We start from the raw sequence: 20,702 nt of genomic DNA, 5'->3' as shown, positions 1-20,702 counted from the left end.
ATTTTGCAAACTTACTTTCTCAACCATATATCCATGGATTGGTCCAAGTAGACACAATTATTATGTACATTCTGTAGCCAACGAAATAAAGTTTTTGTTTCGGGCAAATTAATTATCTTTATAACCACGTGGCTGGTTTCGTAGGTAAAAGGAAGTGATAGAAGGATGCAGGACGTTATAACGAAGTACTGTGTTTCACAAGGAACTATAGTCAGTTTTGCTTCAGATATAAATCCTTATTAATAGCGCTTACAATATCGATAAAACACATTTGTTAATTGAGTTGACATACAAGTAATTTGCATAAAATGTTTAAAATGATTTGGAACTGGAGAAACTAACAACATTAATATTGTAACGTTGGTTGTAAAATTTAACAAAGCTAACTATTCATAATTTAATAAGTATTTTACACTTTTGTCGAAGCTGAAATTGTAAGTCGAAATTTTAGAATTGAGTAATCTTTGTTCCACTGGTATTCCATATTTTAGGTACAAACCTTAAAAAAACACCTGCTATGAATTTGTTTTAAATTAATGTTTTAAAGTTGTACTTTTAAATTCTTGATGCCCTTCGGTAGCTATAATTGTTCCTTAATAACTTACATTAATTCTTTTACCATACTCTGTCAACTTTCCTTGTGTCGTTTCAATCTTCTCACAAACTTATAATTACAGCATCCTCTCCATTAATTAACCATTTCGTGTTTTATTTTCCTGTGCCGGTGTTAACTTTCTATCAACATAAAATCAACAGTCCCCTTTAAAAATAGGTGTAAACAAAACAATATATCGCAAAAATTTGACACTAATTTATCACACATCAACTCTTCATATTTAAAAATAGACAGATATGAAGCTAACTATTTCAGTCTTTCAATACGTAAACATTTTGTTGCAACGTTTAAAACGTAAAAGATCCTAATCCTCTTCAAGATCCGATTATCAATGCTATGCCATTTTATTAATGCAGTTTTTTTTCCATTGACCTTTTTTGTGTGTGCTCCTCCACAGAGAGCATTTTAACTGGTAAATCAACTTTAATGTGAATGAATAAAACAATATTTTTTTAAGTTCTACCGAAATGGTTTTATGATGGCATTGATGTGAACGTAACTCCATTCTCCCAGAACGAACTTTCAATTGAGTATTGAGCATGTTCTTTAAACAAAAACATTTGATTCAACTCAACGAAGGAGTGTCTAAATGTTTTTCTTCAGTTATTATGTCACGAGTGACTATTTATCCCAAATGGAAAGCTTTACTATACACTCAAAGATGATATTAAGCTCATTTTGACATCGAGTAATTAGATGAATTATACCAATTACTTTGCTTGTTAAAAAACTCAGTTGGTCTTTTATGAGTAAACCTATGAACAACATTATAATAGTTATAATCGATTTTTAAGTTTAATGGCAAGCGAGACAAAAAATTGAATAATCGAGAGGCTAATATAAATCTCTTCGCACCAATAACAAGAGGAAATCGACAATGTGAAAAAATGCAAGTACTATATGAAAAAGTTACCTTATGTGATGAATGATAAAAATTCTGCTGAACGAAAGTTTTTCACTACTTCAGTGTGTACCATATTGAAGCAGCAAAACAAAAACGTGAAATAAATTATGCCAGCTTCATTTGTTAAAAACGTCATAAAATGTTAGTTCTAATAAAAATAAAAATTTATTATTCTGAAGAAATCTAGATTTATTATCAAACATAAATCTTTAATATAAAACAAATGAATATGTTTTCATTTTAACTTTAATCTCGCACAAAAACTTGAGGCCTAAAAGAAAGAGCATTAATTTTTCTATCAGGTAGTCAACTCCATTAACGTTGCGACAGCAGGTGGCCTGAAATCGTACTCAATAACGAACGATTGTCGGCAAAAAACAAGGATATTTAAAGTCCTTCGTAAAGTGCTTGCTTACCTATTCAGCTCTCCACATATTGACTTGTATAATGTTGATTTTGATTTTTTGGTCCTGTGATAAAGGAGTTAATTTCTTCCTAACAACCTTTTAAATATTTTCCCTTAGAAAGAAATGACAATAAAATATTCAGTTAGGCTGGAACAAGTTAGAAAAAAATTAGTAAACACACAGAATAATTGTTTTGAAATAAAAAACCAGCTTTTGGTGAAAGAATACTGAAAAGTACTGCATAAATTATAAAGTATATTCAACTAGCCTAAAACTAAAGAAAAAAGCCTTCCCTACGCTTTCAAGTGTTTATATCTAAAAGTCAGAAGGAATTTAAATATTTCTTCAGTAAGAAAAGCGGTGGAGACTCTTTTTAATGCACAGTGTTTTTTTACAGCTTTACTCTGTTATATTTCTATACAACAAAGAAGAGTCAAGCAACTTTTACGTTGTTCTTCTTCCAACTTCACGTTATTAACAATCAAAAGTTCAGTGAAAGGTTGGGCTTTAACTAGATAGAATTAAATGAAAATGGTCAATGGTCCTGCACATACGTTTACAAGATATTTGAAAAATAAAGCTACAAATGAAAAAAATCAATTAAAAGGATACGACTCTATTACACAAGTATAATCTGATCAGCAATTATCGAATGATGTGCCATCGAGACAAAGGTAAATAAAGAAACAAAAGGGCTTTGATAAACTTATACATTGACATATTAAGAACGTGGCTTGACGACTGAAAATTGTACAAAATTATTAGAGCTACAGAAATTGGGTACCTTTATACTTCAATACTTTGACAAATTTGATACATGTAACATTTTTACAACGTCTGTGCGGCTGCACGAATTAAAACCCTATATAACATATCACAATATTAAAATAATATTTTTTTCATGACTTTACATATGTTTTCACAGCGCAGCTATATATACAACCTTTTTCATGCTTTAATTCAAAATATATTTCGTCTTGTTTTTGCTTTGGTTTCGTTTAAAAGCAAATGTAACATTGTTTCTCAACACAATAGACCTACGACAGAGGTTTGTTAAAGGTTATATCCTTAATTAATGATGCACTTTTTAATTATACTATTTGCTAATTAGTAACGCTTTTTTCTATATATTTCCGTTTTATACAATATGCTGGTTTACGATTCTTAACAATTATTTATGTGTTTAATAAATAATTTTTTTTGTGTAAACCTTTGAGACTTTGTTTGTTTTTGTAAGTGTATGATTTTATCCAAAAAAGTAGTTGCATTTCGTATTTCCTTGGAGGACAAATTTGTCTTGCTCATTTGCTCATTAGAATAAAGCCTCGATTAACCAGATGTAACTTCATAAGCACTGTTGTTAATGTTAGGATTAGATTTATGGGACACTTTGTAAAAAAGGAAGAACAAGCGCCCATAGAGTTCACGTAAACAGAAGTTGAAGCATAGTTTTGATACAAATAAATCTTTTCAGTTTGTTCAAAAAACTTTAAACACGATTTTCGTGTACCACCATCAAGAAATAGAGCTGGGGAACAAAATTTTATCTTAGCCTATATTGAAACGCGTGCCAAAAATTCGAATTTAGAAGGTAAGATAACGCATATGTGTCTCAAATAATCTGAATGGATAATACCAGATGATGCTCTTAGATATCAGACGTCTAATTAAATTCAAAGTTTGGCTTTTTCCCTTTAGTGGAGAATTGGTTTTAATCCTTATTAGTTATTTTCACGAACCCTTACCATATTCAACATCTTTTATTATTTTGCTATTGAATTGGTTTCCAAACCAAAGCCGTTATTCTACAGCTTTATCACTTTTATTATCAATTATTATTTTCTGTTATATTCTGTTTGCGAGCTATTTTAACTAACTATCTGTTAGCGTGTTTTATGAGTAAAAATAAAAAATTGATTGATTGATTGATTTTAGCTATAGAGAAGCTATAGAGAACTTTTACCGTGAGTTAGTGAAATGTTTCTTTTAACCCTAACCTCACAGAAAGTCATTATTCCTCTTTTAAAATATCGTACTTTATAAATACATGTAACCGCTATTCACGTGGCAGCTTAGTAACGTCACAAGAAGAAAGACAATCAACATAATAAAAACAACAGACTGCTGACCAATTTCACAAGCGGCGCCAAAACCACTGTATAACAGGAAAATGTTCATGGAAACTTAGAATAAAGTTTAAAAAGCATGCTTAAGAATGGAGGTTTGGTCACAGATACTTCCGTATGTTTCACTATAAAAAACCAACAAGACCTTTGGATGTGGCTAACATCCTTTTAGAGAAATCCTTTTCCCGGCTAGAGATAAGTTTCTCGTTTATAGTTTCACATCCATGCTGGACATATAGAATTAGTAAAGTAAAATTCCTTAAAGGTCACATACGTCCATTTCCATGTGGTTGATTCTTCTTTCGATGACATTTTAATGAGGCTTACAATTCCGGTATGCTACCACGTATAACCTTTAGCGGAATATAACAACAACATTACCATGGTAGTATATTACGACCGTCTACCTACCAGCTATTATCTACTTTGCGGTATAAGACTAATTACCTGAAAGCATCTCATCTAGTTTGTACATCACTGGATTAAAATGATAACAAAATTGACTTTTACCTTTCGGCGAGACTTTTACCTTTTGATAATTTCTCGCTGGGTAGAGTTAACCAAAATTGCGTAATCTAAAGGCGACAAAAGATATGTTTTTAAGAGGGTAGACTTAACTGTTAATGATGTTGCTAAGAGACGGAAAGAAGATTTTGAAATGATCAAAGGCCAATACCTTTGTTGCTTTTCTATAACGTACATAATTTAATTTGAAGCCTTTTTAAAATCAAAAAATTTGAAATTAGCAACAAGCTTAAAAAGAATTTTCTCAATAAACATCTTACTGATAATTGAATAACCATTTGAGACTTTTCTGTAGCAAATGAGATATAATTGATATGATAAATAAATTTATGAAATGCTATTAAACGTCATAATCCTAAGAGTAATACGACATTGATTTTGTCTTTGCGAAAATTTATGAAGAAATATAAATAAAGTCAATTAAAAGAACCGGTAGCCGATGTTTATGTAATACATGCTTTAAACCCATTTGGCATAAATCATTTTAGAAGTTTTAAGACTAAATGGATGTAGAACAAGATTTAAAGAAGAGAACAAAGTATAAATGTAAAAAATTGGACCAAACAGCCAATTCAATACAAGCACCCCCTCCGAAACAAATACGCCCAGTCTTTATCAAGGTCAAGTTGAAAACACTGCATACTGTAAGATTGGCCGAACACACTTAAATATACTGTACGTCTTAAAAAAATAAGCTTTCAAAAAAACTCCTATCTCGTGTGTAGACAATATATTGTAAACTTTATTGCGTCATCAGAAAATGATGTTCGTGACGTCTCAAGAAAATTCAATAGCCACCCACTCGCGTAATGTTAGTTTTAAAACTCAAACTTTCGTTGTTATTTTAAATATTTTACAGCTCTTAGAGTGCACTTGACACTCTTATTTTGAGAAATGATAGCGAGGAAACAACCAGTTAATTACATCATCGTCACGTGACTAAAGAGACTGACCAATGAGTGTACTAAGAACATGGTACCGGTATAAAAAACAGGTATAACAGGTATAAATGCCAATCAACTTTCTCCGACAAATAGTGACCGCTTTTAGGGTTTACTGTGTTATTTCTTGAAAATTGAATGAACCAGTGCATGTTTTGCATATTCTCAGTGACACTGCCGTGTGTAGGAGGGAGCATTTTGCTCTCCTTTGAAGGTTTTTTGCTTGACAAAATTAAGATATGAAGTGGTAACTCGATATCTTAATTTTGTCAATCTTTCCCACACCTTGGAACTATCATCGTCGTGCCATTTTTGTGTCGAGTATATATGAGAGGAAGTATTTTCAGTGCTGTGGTCTATCGTTAGTGTTTATGTTGATGAGGATAGTTCATACAAATAGATTTAGTAGGTTTGCGTGTACTGTTTCTTCTTAGTCCTTATCTCTACGTGTTTTTTATTGCGCACATCTTTTCGTTTACTTAGCGATTTTACAGTTATAAGACTTGGTCTTTTTGAAGAAATTCTATCTTTGTAACAGTCCTGCAGCAAATATAGGGCGACATTTCTACAATATATTTTTTTACACTGCCTTTTTTTCAAGCTAAGTTGTGTCATTTGCTAAAAAATAGTTCGCAGAAAAAGAAAAAAAAGTCTAGCGAATCCGAACAAAAAGCTAAAAAATGGTCGTGCAAAGCGTGTTTCTAAAGCACATATATCGTTTTCTGAAATACATGTATCGTGCTTCTAAACACGTTTATCGTGTGATTCAAAGCATATGAATCGTAATTCTGAGGAGTATATGTCGTGCGACTTTTTCTTACAACATTTTCATGCCACTGAAGTAATTTGCCATTATATTTGTAATGGTGAACGGCAAGTTTCTCCAATGTGTCGTCTGACTGTTTTTCGTTTGTAATACAACATCTGTCCGACAAATTAAAAAAATTATTGAAAACAACGCTGAAGAATCGCATCATGTACGCAAATCATTTATAAATAATTACGCTGGAAAGCGATTTCTTCGAATCAATAGCGGTGAGTAGCACAATATTTTTAGGGAAATTTTCATTATTTGTTGTCGAGTAGATCGCATTATATAACATCAACTCTTTAGCCCTGTTGGGTCACATAATAAGCACATAGAACATAAAAATAACATAACAGACGCCATTGACATACTACATGACATCAAATTTAACCAAATGAAAACAAAAACTTCAGCAGATTTACCGGTCTGGAATGTTTTAATAATAATCATATGCGTATAATCTACTGGTGGAGAAAGTAACCAAGTTGCATTCTGACTGGCCGCATTTACTCAAAATTGGCCTTATGTCCATGCCTAATCACACATCGATTTAATGAAGTACAAAAGATCAATTTATAGGCTGCGTCCATGCCTAGTTGACTAATTTTATTAGTAAGCTCTGTATTCTTTATCCTTGACATCTAGTCACTTTCATACGTGCTAGGTTTAGACAAACCACACTTGTGAACAAGAAATAATTGGCGCCAATTGTGATGCCATTACTTAAATGACGAATGAACCATCGCCTTTGCTAGTAAGATCTGAAAGCTGACATAAATATCATAGACAATATTTTAAGTTCTTATACCTCCAACAAATTCAAATGTCTTGAATTTTGATTAAAAGATGTGCAGACAAAACCGTAAATTTTAAGTCATTTTTTACAAGTGGTTATGTAGGCCGTTTCTATGTTAGATTTGAACATTTTTATTGATTTACAACTTGTCAAATTTTATTGTTGATGTTCACAGCGGACTTAGGCCCATACTCCTAAACTATGGAGAAACTTTAATGCGTGAAGAGGTCAATACTGGAGCACATGGATTCCTTGTTTATATTTTTAACCCAAAAAACAAAATACCGTATGTCAGAAACTTATCTTGTGTCCATACCAAACATTTTTAATTCAGCATTTTCCCATGCATTATAATTATTATTCTTTTGTGCGACAAACAAAACAAATGAAAGAATAATTAAATGGAAATTGCATAATTAAATGCAAATTAAGTATGGTAACCAAAATATTTATTTAACTGACATCTGTCTGCTGTTATGGTTAGAGATACGCACGCAGACAATCAGGTTGTAACCACAAATGATAAAGGGTACAGATAGTATTAATAAGAAAAGAACAGACTCCAATCTACTTGATATTGCATTTCATCTTAGAAGCTAATGGGCAGGCCATATTTAAAGAGCCTTTTAATATTAACAATTAATAATGTTATCAACTGTTTATCAAATAAATCTACCTACTGTGAGTAGCAATTTTGGACAATATTAACACAAAAGAACTTTATTTCGTCTACAAAAACAAATTTTTACCAATAATTTTATTTGTAAAAAAATTTGTCCAGTCATTTCTACATCAAACTTTATTATATTCCATGAAAGAGTTCCTTAAGCAAAGTTTAAGGGAATGTTTTCATCAAAATCGATCAGTAATTGCCAGTTTTACAACTGGCTTGAAAATACAAGCTCTAAGGAAATACATTATTATCTTAGGCGGTTGTCTAGTTGAGAGATTGCTGTGCTTGCACGACTTTCGTAGCGCAAATGGGAGTTTCAAATGCTATAGGACCCCCTTCGCAGGACCCCCACTGATAACCGTACCAATAGAAAGTAAATAGGTCATTTTGGGTGAATATTTTAATACTAATAATAATAATAATATTAGTAATTGAAGCCTTTCACTTGATATTTTGCAAACACATTCATCGAAATATACACACCACGGTACTTCAAAAAAAGACGACATTTTTCAAAAAATGCATTGTTTTTTGAGCATGACCTACTTATATGCGCTTTAAAACAACATCTGATAATGAACGTCTGACTTACATAATTTTATAATCGAAGTAGAACTTGTAAGCAGCAGCCAACCTGACGTAAAAATTAGTAAACAAACAAAGGATATAAGAGAGAAAAAAGCAAGAAAGAAAAGAGAAAGCACAGGGAATAGGGAATATAAATCAGCCATAGTTTTCCAGACTTTCGTTCTACTGAAAGTTATGTTTTCGCACGACAACAAACGCAATTAAAAAAACAGTTTGATTTCCTTAGCCGTTCACCTGAAAAAGAAAAGGCGCGAATTTGAACTTTCAAAGTAAGTAGTTCACTACAAGTAATAATTATACAATAGTTGAGCCTTTATAATACAAGAACTTATACAATATTAGGCCTTTTGCAAAATTTTGTATTGCTTTGTTATGAAAAGCGTGTAAATCGTTACAGTAGATCAACATATTTATTTGTGTGACGAAACAGGTATTTACAGTTAATATCATACGTGTAATATCTATAATGGTTCACAAATCTATGTCAACTTTGGATAACATAGATGGCATATAAAATTAGCTTTTTACATCATTCTCTGGACCACTTTAATCAAAAAGAAAGATCTTGTAGATATACATGTCAACAAGGGAACAAATAGGGGAAATTAAAATAAATTATCAGATAGGAGAGAAAATGATATATTCAACTAAAGTAGAATTTTTATCTGGACAAGAATAATTAAAGGGGTTGGAGAAATTAAGTGTAATTAGGTATAATTAAGATTTTTCTTATTTTCACAGTCATACATACTAAAAGAAATTGATACATAAGTTAGCTGTTGTCCAACTGAAGTCAGATGATTTTTTTCTTAAATTCCGTAATATTTAAATGGTGAGCTATTCATTAGATTATTCAGGTTTAAGCCTCGATTGTTTACATTTTAAATTTTTAACCTGAAACGTTTTCAGTGGTTGCTAAGTTTTTAATTCAAATCTTAACCCCTACATGGGGGGTGGGGTGCACAAAGTGCCTGCGGCCTCTTTGACTAGGCATAATTTTTGGATACACATGTGATTAAGTGCTAAAATTTTGTGCCTATTCCTAACTTTTATTAGGGCTTCTGATAAAAAAAAAAGTTTTTGGAAAAATTTGGTACTTTACTGGGGCTATTGCATTTTTTGGACGGGGGTAAATTTTTTGGAATTTTGAAAACCGTTGACATTCATGTAAGAATGTTGTAAGATGTTGTATTGGGTATATAATTATTTATTACATGTATGTTGGTTACTAAGCTGTAACCAAGTGTTGCTAAGGTGATATATGGTTACTAGGGACAAAAAGCAGACCAGATTTAAAGGAAATATCTATCCAGCAAACAACAACAACAAAAACAACAACGTGTTTTGAAACCATTTTTTTGTTCAAGCATTTTTTCCTTATCATTTTCACGCCAAAACAGCTGAAAGAATAATTTGATAGCTACCAATTTCATTCTGGCATCTTTAACCTTTTCTTTCAAAGCACTCATCTCTTTAACTTCATCTTCAAAACTATACGATGTAGTTACGACTGACTAACACGGATTTTTTAAGCAATGTTTCTTCTCACTAAAGCAAAATTGTCAAGTATTGAACCAAATTAGATTGAGTGGGAAAAGATCCTTGTTTTACGGTTATATTTTGCTAATTTCCGTTATCTCTCTAATTTTCTGTAAACGATGTAATTGTACCGCTTTTATAGAAGGTAATATGCTGTTTGCTAAATTAAATATGCGGTCGTATTAGATCGGTGTTTTTTTTATCAGTATTTGCTTGTTAGTTCGTTTATTTATTTATTGATTTACAACAACAGTAGCCGTAAAGGAAAATACTAAGAAATTATTTAGGTCACTATATACAACTTTGTTCTCAGTGCTTTTTGTGTCCATCTAACCAGCCTAAACCAAAATGAATTGCGGATGAGGTAGTACTATTAATAAAGTAGGAGATTGTATAATTGAAATACAAATACAAATATTAGTTTTAATGATTTAAAATGACGCCCCCCATATAATTAATTAATTTTTTTACAAAAAAATACAAAATTTTATAAAAAATTAAGTTCGGTTGTGTAATAGTGCATGTGTGTAAAAATTTAATACCCGGCCTTTGGTTGCAACATCCTAGCTGTTAAACATGTTAATAATGCCTAAAAACTGTATTCCCGTCAGTAAAATGCCGCACTTTTTCAAAAACCGTCTCTATAATAGTAGCCTAAACTAAGCACGAAATTTTCATGCCATATATTATTTCTGACTTTCTTATGACGAGCGATTTCTCGTGGATTTCCAATGCGCTAACAACTATCGCTATACTAATATAGCCGTATTCTGTGTGTACGCGAAGGAAAATTTGTGCTACAGAAACACGAAATAAGCTGTATTTATTTGGAAGTAAGTTTAAGGTACCTATGCAGCAGTTATTAGATGATAAGGTTATGCGAGAACAGCGAAAAAACACGCGATTCTATTTTATTTAATCATATTTCTAAGTTTCCATTAAATGACGATGTGTTGGGTGCTGTTCATAGGCGCGTCCCCTTTATTATAGGCCTTGATGTATTTTTTGGAGGCAGATATAATGCAAAAAAGTTAATTTCTAATCAATTTTTTTAAAAATTACTGCTCCTTTTTATGGCGATATTTTCAGCTTTGTTTTTAAGTTCAATTTAATAAGTCCAAAAATTGGATTTGTCTCAATATTGCTTCCCTTTACTCGTGATAGTACTGCTTGTATAAATTACAATCGCCAACAAGCGTTAGAATTATGATTCTAAAGCGTTCCACTCCCAAATCAGTGTTGAATTTCTTTAAGACCACATAGTTAACCAATAAAAATACACTCAACGGAAAGACTAAAGTATAGTGAAGGACTTCTTTTACTTCTAATGATATTAATATGACGTTGAATAAATTCATTCTGCTTAATGTATTTATAACAAGCAAAGGGTCGTGCAGTTTTTAACAATAAGTATAGACAGGAAAATTTGATTCTTACAAAAATGGTAAAAATGAAAATAATATTAAGGATAATAAAAAATGGAAGAAATAATGAGCCTCTAAATATAGGAAAGTTCATGTAAAGAAAAATGAGTATAAATGAGAATAAAAGGCAAGAACCATAATCTTGAAAATACATAAATAATCAAATCAAATTATATAAACATATACCTCCAACAATTTTTCAGATGCGTTTATCCAAGATACAATTTGTGTGTTGTTAGAAAAACCAAGTAGCTACGTGCCTACAAATGTTTTGAGTAGTACATGCATTTTCATGTTAATGATTTCCATAACTAGTTATAATTAATTACTTTAATTGTTGTTTTTGTCACTGTTAATTAAGTAAACACAAGGTTAATAAAATACAAATTACAAATTCACGTCAAGTGAAAAGACCAGTGACAAATGGCTGCAGATTAAAAAGAAAAAAACAGCGCGACTTCGCATTTATGCTGATTGGATTAAGTAAGTTCAGATTTGTCCGTAAAAACAAATAAATAAAAATAATAAAAAATAAATAAATAAATAAATAAAGATAATAATAAAAAATAAAATAATAATAAAATAATAAAAAATAAATATAAATAATGAATAAATATATAAAAATTAAAAAATAAAAAAAAAAATATATTTTCAGTAAAGTTGTAATTATAGAATTTTTTTTGATCCTTCAACAATTAATAAAGTAAGTATGTATATCCAGAACAGGCCCGGTAGAGCAATTTTGAAAGTGGAGGGGCTAAATTATTCAGTATGAAATGAGACACGACCATAGTTGGGGCCGACGTGGTAAGAAAACTTTTAAACTTTCGTCCCCTATATTGGCTAAAACATACTTTAAATTTCGAAATATTGGGCTCCAAAGCCTTCACAAAATCCAGGAAATTATATATGGAAATATAGAGACGCCATATTTTTATATGGCGTCTGAGAAAGGCTATAGTATATGCAGAGAAGGGCTATAGTATATGACAACTCCCAGTCCTCCTTTGTACATTTTCCAACTACTCGCTTTCTGTTGTCGTGCGATGGAACAAATGCGTTGGCAATTTTGATCAGGTCTAGCTTGTCAGTCCTATCTTTTTGGAAATTGAGAATCGAGATGGAGTTGAAACAGGCTAGAAGCATTGTTGATCACATACAGAGCATATGTATGTATTGATCAATTAATAATTGATTAAAACACGGGATAACCTTATAAGAAAACATAACTTCTTGGCAAAAAAGTGTGTGTGGGGGGAGGGGAGGGGGGGGGGAGGTCTCTGACATGTTTTCTTTAGAAACATGTCAAAAAATTTAAATTTTAAATAGCCTTTACGCTACCTGTTTTTGTAATAATTATTCTATGTTCTTTCTTTGTCATGTATCAACTTTAAATAAAGCGAAATAAAAATAAATAAATAAATATTCAAGTCGAAAATAAAGCTCATTTGGTTTATGTGATAGCTTACCAGCCGTACTAAATAAAACCATTCTTTCAATAAATACCCTTTGATAAAAGCATATATGGATATTATTTCGTAAACTCTTAATTTAAAGTAATAGGTCCTCACATTGTAGAAAGCGTTATTTGTGCATCATTGGCATGTAAACAGCCCACATGCAGACAAACGCGGCAGTAAAAACAGTCGCTAGCACGTAGAAATATCCACGAAAATAGGCGTGAGCGAAACAAAGTCAATAAAAAACATCGCATTTGCCTCTTCGTGTGTCTGTAGCACGACTTTTATCTCGCGGGCAGCAAGATATGACGCGACTATTACTACAGACATGAGGGTTATTCATCCAAATATGTGATCATACTGTAACACTTCTACACAAATAAAAAAAAAAGATACAGCATGAGTATGCTTTACAACCTTTTGTTCCTAGGTCTTAATACTAAGGAGAACTTGAAGTTGACTAAAGACAATTTTAATAATAGTTCAAAGAACACTGGGGACAAGTATCTCTTGATTTTATAAGACTGGGTTTTACATTGCTCATTCATTCACAATATGTTGAGTTGCAATTACAAGGAAAGGACCAAAGGAATGCCATGAAATACTTTAAATGCCAGTGTTTGGCAGGACAATTATTATTATAATTATTTGTCAAAATAGGAAAGCTTGTTTCACTACTTTGAAATTATATTTCCTAAAAAACTTTGTTAAAAAAACTCAGATATTATCAGAGAATTGTACCTTATAAATCTTCGTTCAAAGATCGTAGAATCTAGTTATGTATGTTTTCGTGGCCAAGTCTCTCTAACAATGTTATACACAGTACTTCAATTACTTGTCAAAGGTAAATGTGTCACTTACGATACGAAGTTTACGAAAGATTTACGCCGATACGACAATAATCAACAACAGTTTCTGGACGGTAAGACGGGTTTTTGGTTCTCCATCTCGCCCATGCGGTTGAATAGGTCTTCGCATAAGAAAAAAAAATGTGTCAATAAATAGCTACTTAATTAAAATAAATTCTTATGCTATTGAGGCTACCATTTTGATTCATAGACAGAATAACAACTTTATAATGCAGCCTTTCTTCCAAACAAAAATTGCACAAATAAACATGATTGCGGAACAATTCGAAGGCAATACTTAAGTTGTTCATACCAGGGTTGAACTAAGAATCTTCACTTTTTTTTTTGAAACCCAATTTGATTTTCAACAATGTTGCTCTTTGATAACAATAAACCAATATTGTCTATGTTTTTGCTTAAAATTTCGTAAATTACTTCCATCACTAAGGCTTTTTACATGTCGTGTCAAAGCCAGCTGGAAAATTTTTCACATATATTCAGGCAGAAACATCTCCCACATAATCTAATTGTCCTTGTCGAAGAATTAAAGGCAAAATAGATAAATATAATTTAAGAAGATAAAAAAATCCAAAGAATTAAAAATAGCCGTTTTTGAAAAGAATGATGACGTCAGCATTAATTTTTTGTTACGGTGGCAAGTATCATGGTCATAGCATTTGTCCTCAACACAATCATAAGTTACAAAATCATTTACGTCGAAATAATCACCATAGTCATTCATACTCCTGACTGACACTAGAGAAATTTGTTCTTTAGAAACCATAGAACGAGGTTAAAAAAAACCGCTAAGCACATGTAACAACAAACTCAAGTCCCCATCTGTTCATCCACTGATAATTAAAACTTCGTTAAAGGCAAACTTTTGCTTCGATTATATCATGATAAGCGTTTTTTGTATTACTAACGAGACACCAAAAACTCTGTGTTTCTAGTAATGGAAATTTTTTGCGTCATTAGCGCAAACATTTCAGTCCTATCAACGCATTTCATATGACGTCAATTTACCACTTACGCAGATTGATATCATTTGAGGATTTTATTTGTTATTATAATATCATTACTATCACCGCCATGATGTATTTTGTAATTAAAGTTTACGTACGTCCATGTCCTAATATATCGTCAATGGATGGCTATAAAACGTTGTTTCCATGACTATTAAAATGTAATATTATTATGTAGCTAGATGATTAAACACAAGAAAGTAAATCGCTTTGCTATTGACGACTAGCTGGCTAGGGTGCCTAAGGAACTTTAAGCTAGATGTTGAGTTAATATTGTTGTGGCGTCAACATAACTTTGGGGATAGGACAAAAAGAACAAACCTTTTGCCCAAGTCAACACTTCCTCTGTGACGTCATCAGAATTTGAAAGTTTTAAAAAAATTATTTAATTATTTAACTTCTTAGACAAATATTAACGATCTGTGATCTTTGTTTTTAGTTTTTCCTAACTGGTTGAAGTTTATTTTGTAATCTTTCATTTTTTTACTTCATTATTTTAATACCATGTTTTAAATTTGCCTTCTGCTGAATAACTGAAACCACGGAAAATCGCAGTTAAGAACAAAAACAATGCTTTTTTTTCGCACAAAAATAATTCCTTCGATCCGAGGTTTTTTAAACAGATTGCGACTGGGGACTGATTCTTCCTTTATTTTAGTTCTTACGTATTGCTCTAAATCCGAGTTTCCCCGATTTTTGGGCATAACAGCTTGCGCGCCTTTTGCGGTAGCCTAATAAAGAAACATTCTACATGATTTTATAAATCGGAATATTTATTACTATTTCTGCGTTCTATTTTTTGTTGTTAAATATTAACAGTAAATTTCATTTTTAGTGATATCAAATTATTGGTATGTATATGTTACTAAAATAAAAAAATAACAGAATAGCTGATAAAGAAATATAGGTATACATAAATAAAAATCAAGTCTTTAATTAATAACGCTGGTGAAACGTGATGGTGGTTGTACAGATTTTCACGATGATCATACGACAGTTGAACGATCGACAATGATTAAATTCGACGATTCTTTTTTAACATTTGGACTAATCAATATCGTTCCAAGTGATGACACGCTACCAATATCTCTCATACTAACTTTCTTTTCTACATCAAAATAGAGTTGACCTATCGAGACAAACGATTGACTCTTTCCTGGATACAAATAACTTTTTCCATCTAAATACTTATTATTTTTATCTGTTGTATTCTTCTCCATATTATTATTATTGCCATCAACAGAATCTTCTGAATTTGAAGAAGTGCTCGGCAGAAGAAACTTCATTGAAAATGTGTGACGGTGTTTCCAAAACAAGTGGTCAGATGGTGGCATTAGAAAGGGTATAGTGAACATAACACATGCTGCTAACGTGGAAACTGCTCCTGCCACGAAGAAGGCGACTTGATATGAATTAGATATATCGTAGAGAAAACCTATAATGAAGTTAGCTGTCCTTAGTTATATTAATAAAAGTGTCATGAATTAGATGCTAATAATGTTTCTTTTAATAATTCAGAGTTAACTAAAAATCTTGTCGCATAAGAAACCTAAATTTTAAATATGTTTTACAATCTTATGACTTATGTTTCACTTTTTTTTAGAACACATTTTAGCTCAAGAAACGATTTTTCGTAATTTGGTCTATATATAAAAACATTTTAAAAGTAAAAAAGTCATGTTAAAGTTTATTCATACCTGCTAGAGGTGGCCCTAAGGTTAATGGTATTGATTTAATTCCAAATAAAGTCCCGACTCCCAACGCCATTCTTTCTCTTCCGACTATATCACCTGTTAATACAGCACATTGGCAAACATAACATCCTTCAAAAAATCCAAATATTGTACAATAGACTAAAAAACCGGGAAAGGAAACCATCACAGGACATAACGTGTTCGCAACACCAATCCCCAATAAAGATATTTGATATACATATAATCTATTGATTCTTCGGCTGTCGGCAATTTTGCCAAAAAATAATCTACCAAATGTCGAAGAAACGGACATGAAGCCGATTAAGAGAGATGCTTTTTTCATCGGAACGCCATGCTCGACTGCCATTTGCGCCTAAATAGAAAAAGAACGCGAGATGAAGTGACGAAAGATTACTCTGTTTAATTCATAAAAGCAACAGCACTAAACACTGTGGGATTAAGGCAAAATTCTTTTTAAAAAAGCATTTTTCGCAAACATCTCCCTTTCTCAAATATTTTGGTCCCTGACCCTTTTTTAGCCCTATATCCATTCTTTATATAGAATCTGTGACCAATTTTTAATGTGAGTTTTAGAAAGACCATTGCGAAACATAAACACGTTTAAATTATTGCCCAGTAATAAATTAAATGAAGCAGAGCAAAAGTAAACAAATAAACAAATAAATAAAACAGCGTCGACTTACCAAGTGTACGAACGGGACGAAGTATGACAGCATAAATAAAAACAGCGCAAATGTGAACGCTAGGAAGGCTTTATTTTGAAACACAGAAAAGTCGAACAACGGCTTTTTGTGTTTCCGCAATTGTTGAGCGCCCATTGGTTGAAATCTTGGTCTGTAAAGTATACTGATAACGGAAACTGTGATCATTAAAACTGAAGAAAATCTGACACACATTCGCCAACCATAACTCGATATCAATTCGTTAATTACCGGGCCCATTGCCATTGTTCCTACTCCTGATCCGCACGACACTAGCCCGTTTGCCAACGATAACCGTTTACAGAAGTACTGAGGTAGTATAATGACAGAAGGAAAGTAGCACAAACTAGCTCCAACGCCAAATAAAAAACCTTGAGTTACATACATCTTGTATATGTTATTTGAAAACGAGGCTAGTAGAGTTCCAACAGCGCCTATAATTCCTCCCAATATCGCAACAGGTCGGCAACCAATTCGTTCACATAAAGATGTAGCTATTGGTCTGGACATAAACATTAGTCCATATGTGATCGATCCAACCCATGCTGAAAAGAAATTGGAAACAAAAATATGAAAGATACGAGATGAAGAAACAGGGGAAAAGAACCAACGGGAAAAGAACTAGACCTTTAAGTACAACGATCAACTTAACCGTGAAATAGAGACATTTTGTTTTGAAAAAGAAAGTTTTTATATGTATCCAAATTTTAATTAAGAATCTGACTTTAATGCAGTTTAACTGAAACTATGGACAGGAATGCTTGAACAAGGTAATAAATTCACATAATTTTAAGAGTGTGTTTTATTTTGATAAGCAGTTTCTGTGCATACATTCATGGTAGGCAGCTTTTTGTTTTTTATAGCTACAACCCTAGGCATAATATCATAATATATTGGGAAGAAGAGCGGAATTTCAAAGATTGCAACCACAAGCAGTTAAGAACGGCGCTTCTATGCAAGTAACACGAACTTGTCTCAGCTAATTGCGTAGGTTTTTCGGTTAGATCATAAGGCTGTTAATTTTTGCTGACTTCAGCATGCCATAATTGCGAACGCAACTAGCACATTTTTCACGTCGATTACTCGGCCTATGCCAAAGTGCGAATTCGATGCTGTATGGCCTATTTTGAGAAAGAGCTGGCAAACGAATAAATTCTAAAACATTATTTCCAGGGTTTTAGATCTCATAACTTAATGATAACTTTGTTCAAAAAATATGTACTTCACTGTTTTGACGCATAAAGTTACTCCAAGAGAATCATTGTAGCAGTTTAAATCAATGTTTTCGTTGTGAATGATATAAGAAAAAACAGCGCTGGTTCTTTGTGAAGAGACATTAATTTTTACTGATTTTTTACAAAAGAATTGCTTGTGGGAGAAATAACTGAGTTATGTATTTTTGCTGATTCCTGCAAATGCATTGTTTAGGAGGCCGGTCAACAAATATTCAAATTTTTATTTAATGGTTTCATGATTTAAAAGTTAGCGAATTTTGCTCTAACCTTTTAAAAAACAGAACGTGTTGACTGGCTAATGCAATACATCTGAGGTAGAAAGATTGACTTGAGCATACTGATAAATTGTAAATTGACCGGAAAACAAGGTTAAGGACTAAAATTAATACAACCTTTCTAAACCAAGGCTGGACTGTTCAAAGATTTAAGAACGTTTTAAGCATAATGGGTAACCTCTCTTGTTTATTTTCGCCAGCCAGCAACAAAATCAAACAAACAATTAGACGTTCTGATTAAGGTTAGTTTACACTTCGTTACATTAAATGCTAAGTTATAACATGATAAGTTGTTGGTATATGTCCTATCACATATACCATCATTTTAAAAAATTTCAGCCAAACAACACATTTTATATGCAAACAAAAGCTGTTCTGTTTGGCTTTATATTTGAGCTGGCTTTATCGCAACAGTGTTTCCCAATTAATTAAAACCTGGTGAATTTCCCATGAAAGATTTTACCGGCATTACAATAGAAATCCCTACTTTCACATATAATCAAAGAAGCGATGCAGAGGCATTTATATTTCAATTCAAAATAGGGCAAAATAGAAATGACACTTACACGTTGCCTGTTTGGACTCATTGAATTCTACCAGCAGTTCGGAGAAAAGTATGCCGAAATTATTCATCGTTCCCAGTACGCAAAATTGCACTGAGAAGGCTGCAATGACTATCACCCAACCAAATCCTCCATCAGGTAGTTGAAAGTTTTCGTAGCATATTTCCTGTTCTTCGCTTTCTTTTCCATCTTCCTTTTCCATGTCTTTCATTTCGACGAGCTATAAATAAGAAATGGGAAACTTTATTCGTCAGCTTGCAGCAAGCATGTTTTAGTTTTTGTTTAACTCTGGGAAGATTTTTTTTTTATAAAATATCTTGGATACCACCTTCATAAGAGATGGGATCCACATGTTAATAATTTGATTGGCTGAACATATCTTAAGACGATACAAGATTGGTTGCATATATATCAAGACGAGTTAGGATTGGTGCATAGATATCATGCAATAAAAACTTATTTCAAAAACATGCTTTCAGAACGTGAAGATAAATTTTTAATTTTAAACAACAGCTATTCTTTTTTCAGAACGGTTGGTGAGTGATGCATTATTAATGTCAACATTTAAGCTAGGCCACAATTTATAACATCCCTTTCCACAGATGACACTATATTTAGATAGATACCAATTTAAAATGCTGGATATTAATGAGGAACAAAAATACTATCATGACGGTATGATTGTCTTTTTGATAGAATGTTCCGTGTATATATTCTGTTGCTTTACGTCTTTTCTATAAGTACATTGCATGTAAATTGTGGAATCTAGTACTACAAAGCAGTTAAAAGTCTTTGTTGCTATATTTTAATGTTGTGTTTTTATAGCTGAAAATAAGGAGAGATTTCTGTCCAAACATGGCATACTAACCGTAAAGGAACTTACAATATAAACAACTTATAGTTTCAGTAAGAGAAAATCAATCCCTCCTTACCTCGGAGCCATAATTCATTTTGATTTTATACAAATTTTGTTGAGAAACAATGAAACCATCCGCCCCGACCCGCAGATGGCGGTGGTATGAGTTGATACATACGTTTCTGACGTCAAATTATTTTTTTAATTGACGTCAAGGTAATATTGCGAACTCTAAATGGGCCGACATGGGACACAAAACATTCCGTAGTTATTTTCATATCATATTTGAGAACCTTAGTGAGGATTATTTTATAAGAAATTCGTCTATTACAAGCAACTGAACTCGATTTAAAAAAATTATTAAGCAACTTCAGTTTTGTACTATTGTGAGTATATAAGCAACTCTTTAAATTAAAAAAAAAATAATCAAAATACTTAATGTTTACACGAGGAAAACGGGAAGATTGAGAATAGAAAATAGACGAAGAAAGTAAGAAAATTCTTTTTAGTAATTCTGTTCACATATCAAAAACTTGATTTGTGACCAAAATTCTAAGTTGCTTCTGAAAAAGATTGTGTATCGTTGTTATAATAATCGGATGATAGATACAGAACAAGCTTTTTCTTTCACATGAAGTTCTTTAGCTATAAGATATTTTTTTCGTCCAGGTCTGCAT

The 20,702-nt window shown here is 32.1% G+C and overlaps 1 protein-coding gene across 1 annotated transcript; it reads right to left on the bottom strand.

Annotated features, from left to right (window-relative positions):
* Positions 1-15,567: 15,567 nt before the first annotated feature.
* On the bottom strand, positions 15,568-20,191 carry LOC130635909 (monocarboxylate transporter 10-like). Its single transcript, XM_057445434.1, has 5 exons — positions 20,102-20,191; positions 19,173-19,389; positions 17,079-17,641; positions 16,378-16,747; positions 15,568-16,115 (listed from the first exon to the last, which is right to left on the bottom strand). Exons 1-5 carry the CDS (start codon positions 20,117-20,119, stop codon positions 15,667-15,669), a joined length of 1,617 nt encoding a protein of 538 aa, XP_057301417.1. The 5' UTR covers positions 20,120-20,191; the 3' UTR covers positions 15,568-15,666.
* Positions 20,192-20,702: the final 511 nt, after the last annotated feature.

This window comes from Hydractinia symbiolongicarpus, chromosome 3 (genome assembly GCF_029227915.1).
Source record: "Hydractinia symbiolongicarpus strain clone_291-10 chromosome 3, HSymV2.1, whole genome shotgun sequence".
Lineage (NCBI taxonomy): Eukaryota > Metazoa > Cnidaria > Hydrozoa > Anthoathecata > Hydractiniidae > Hydractinia > Hydractinia symbiolongicarpus.
This window is presented reverse-complemented; position numbering and strand designations above follow the sequence as displayed.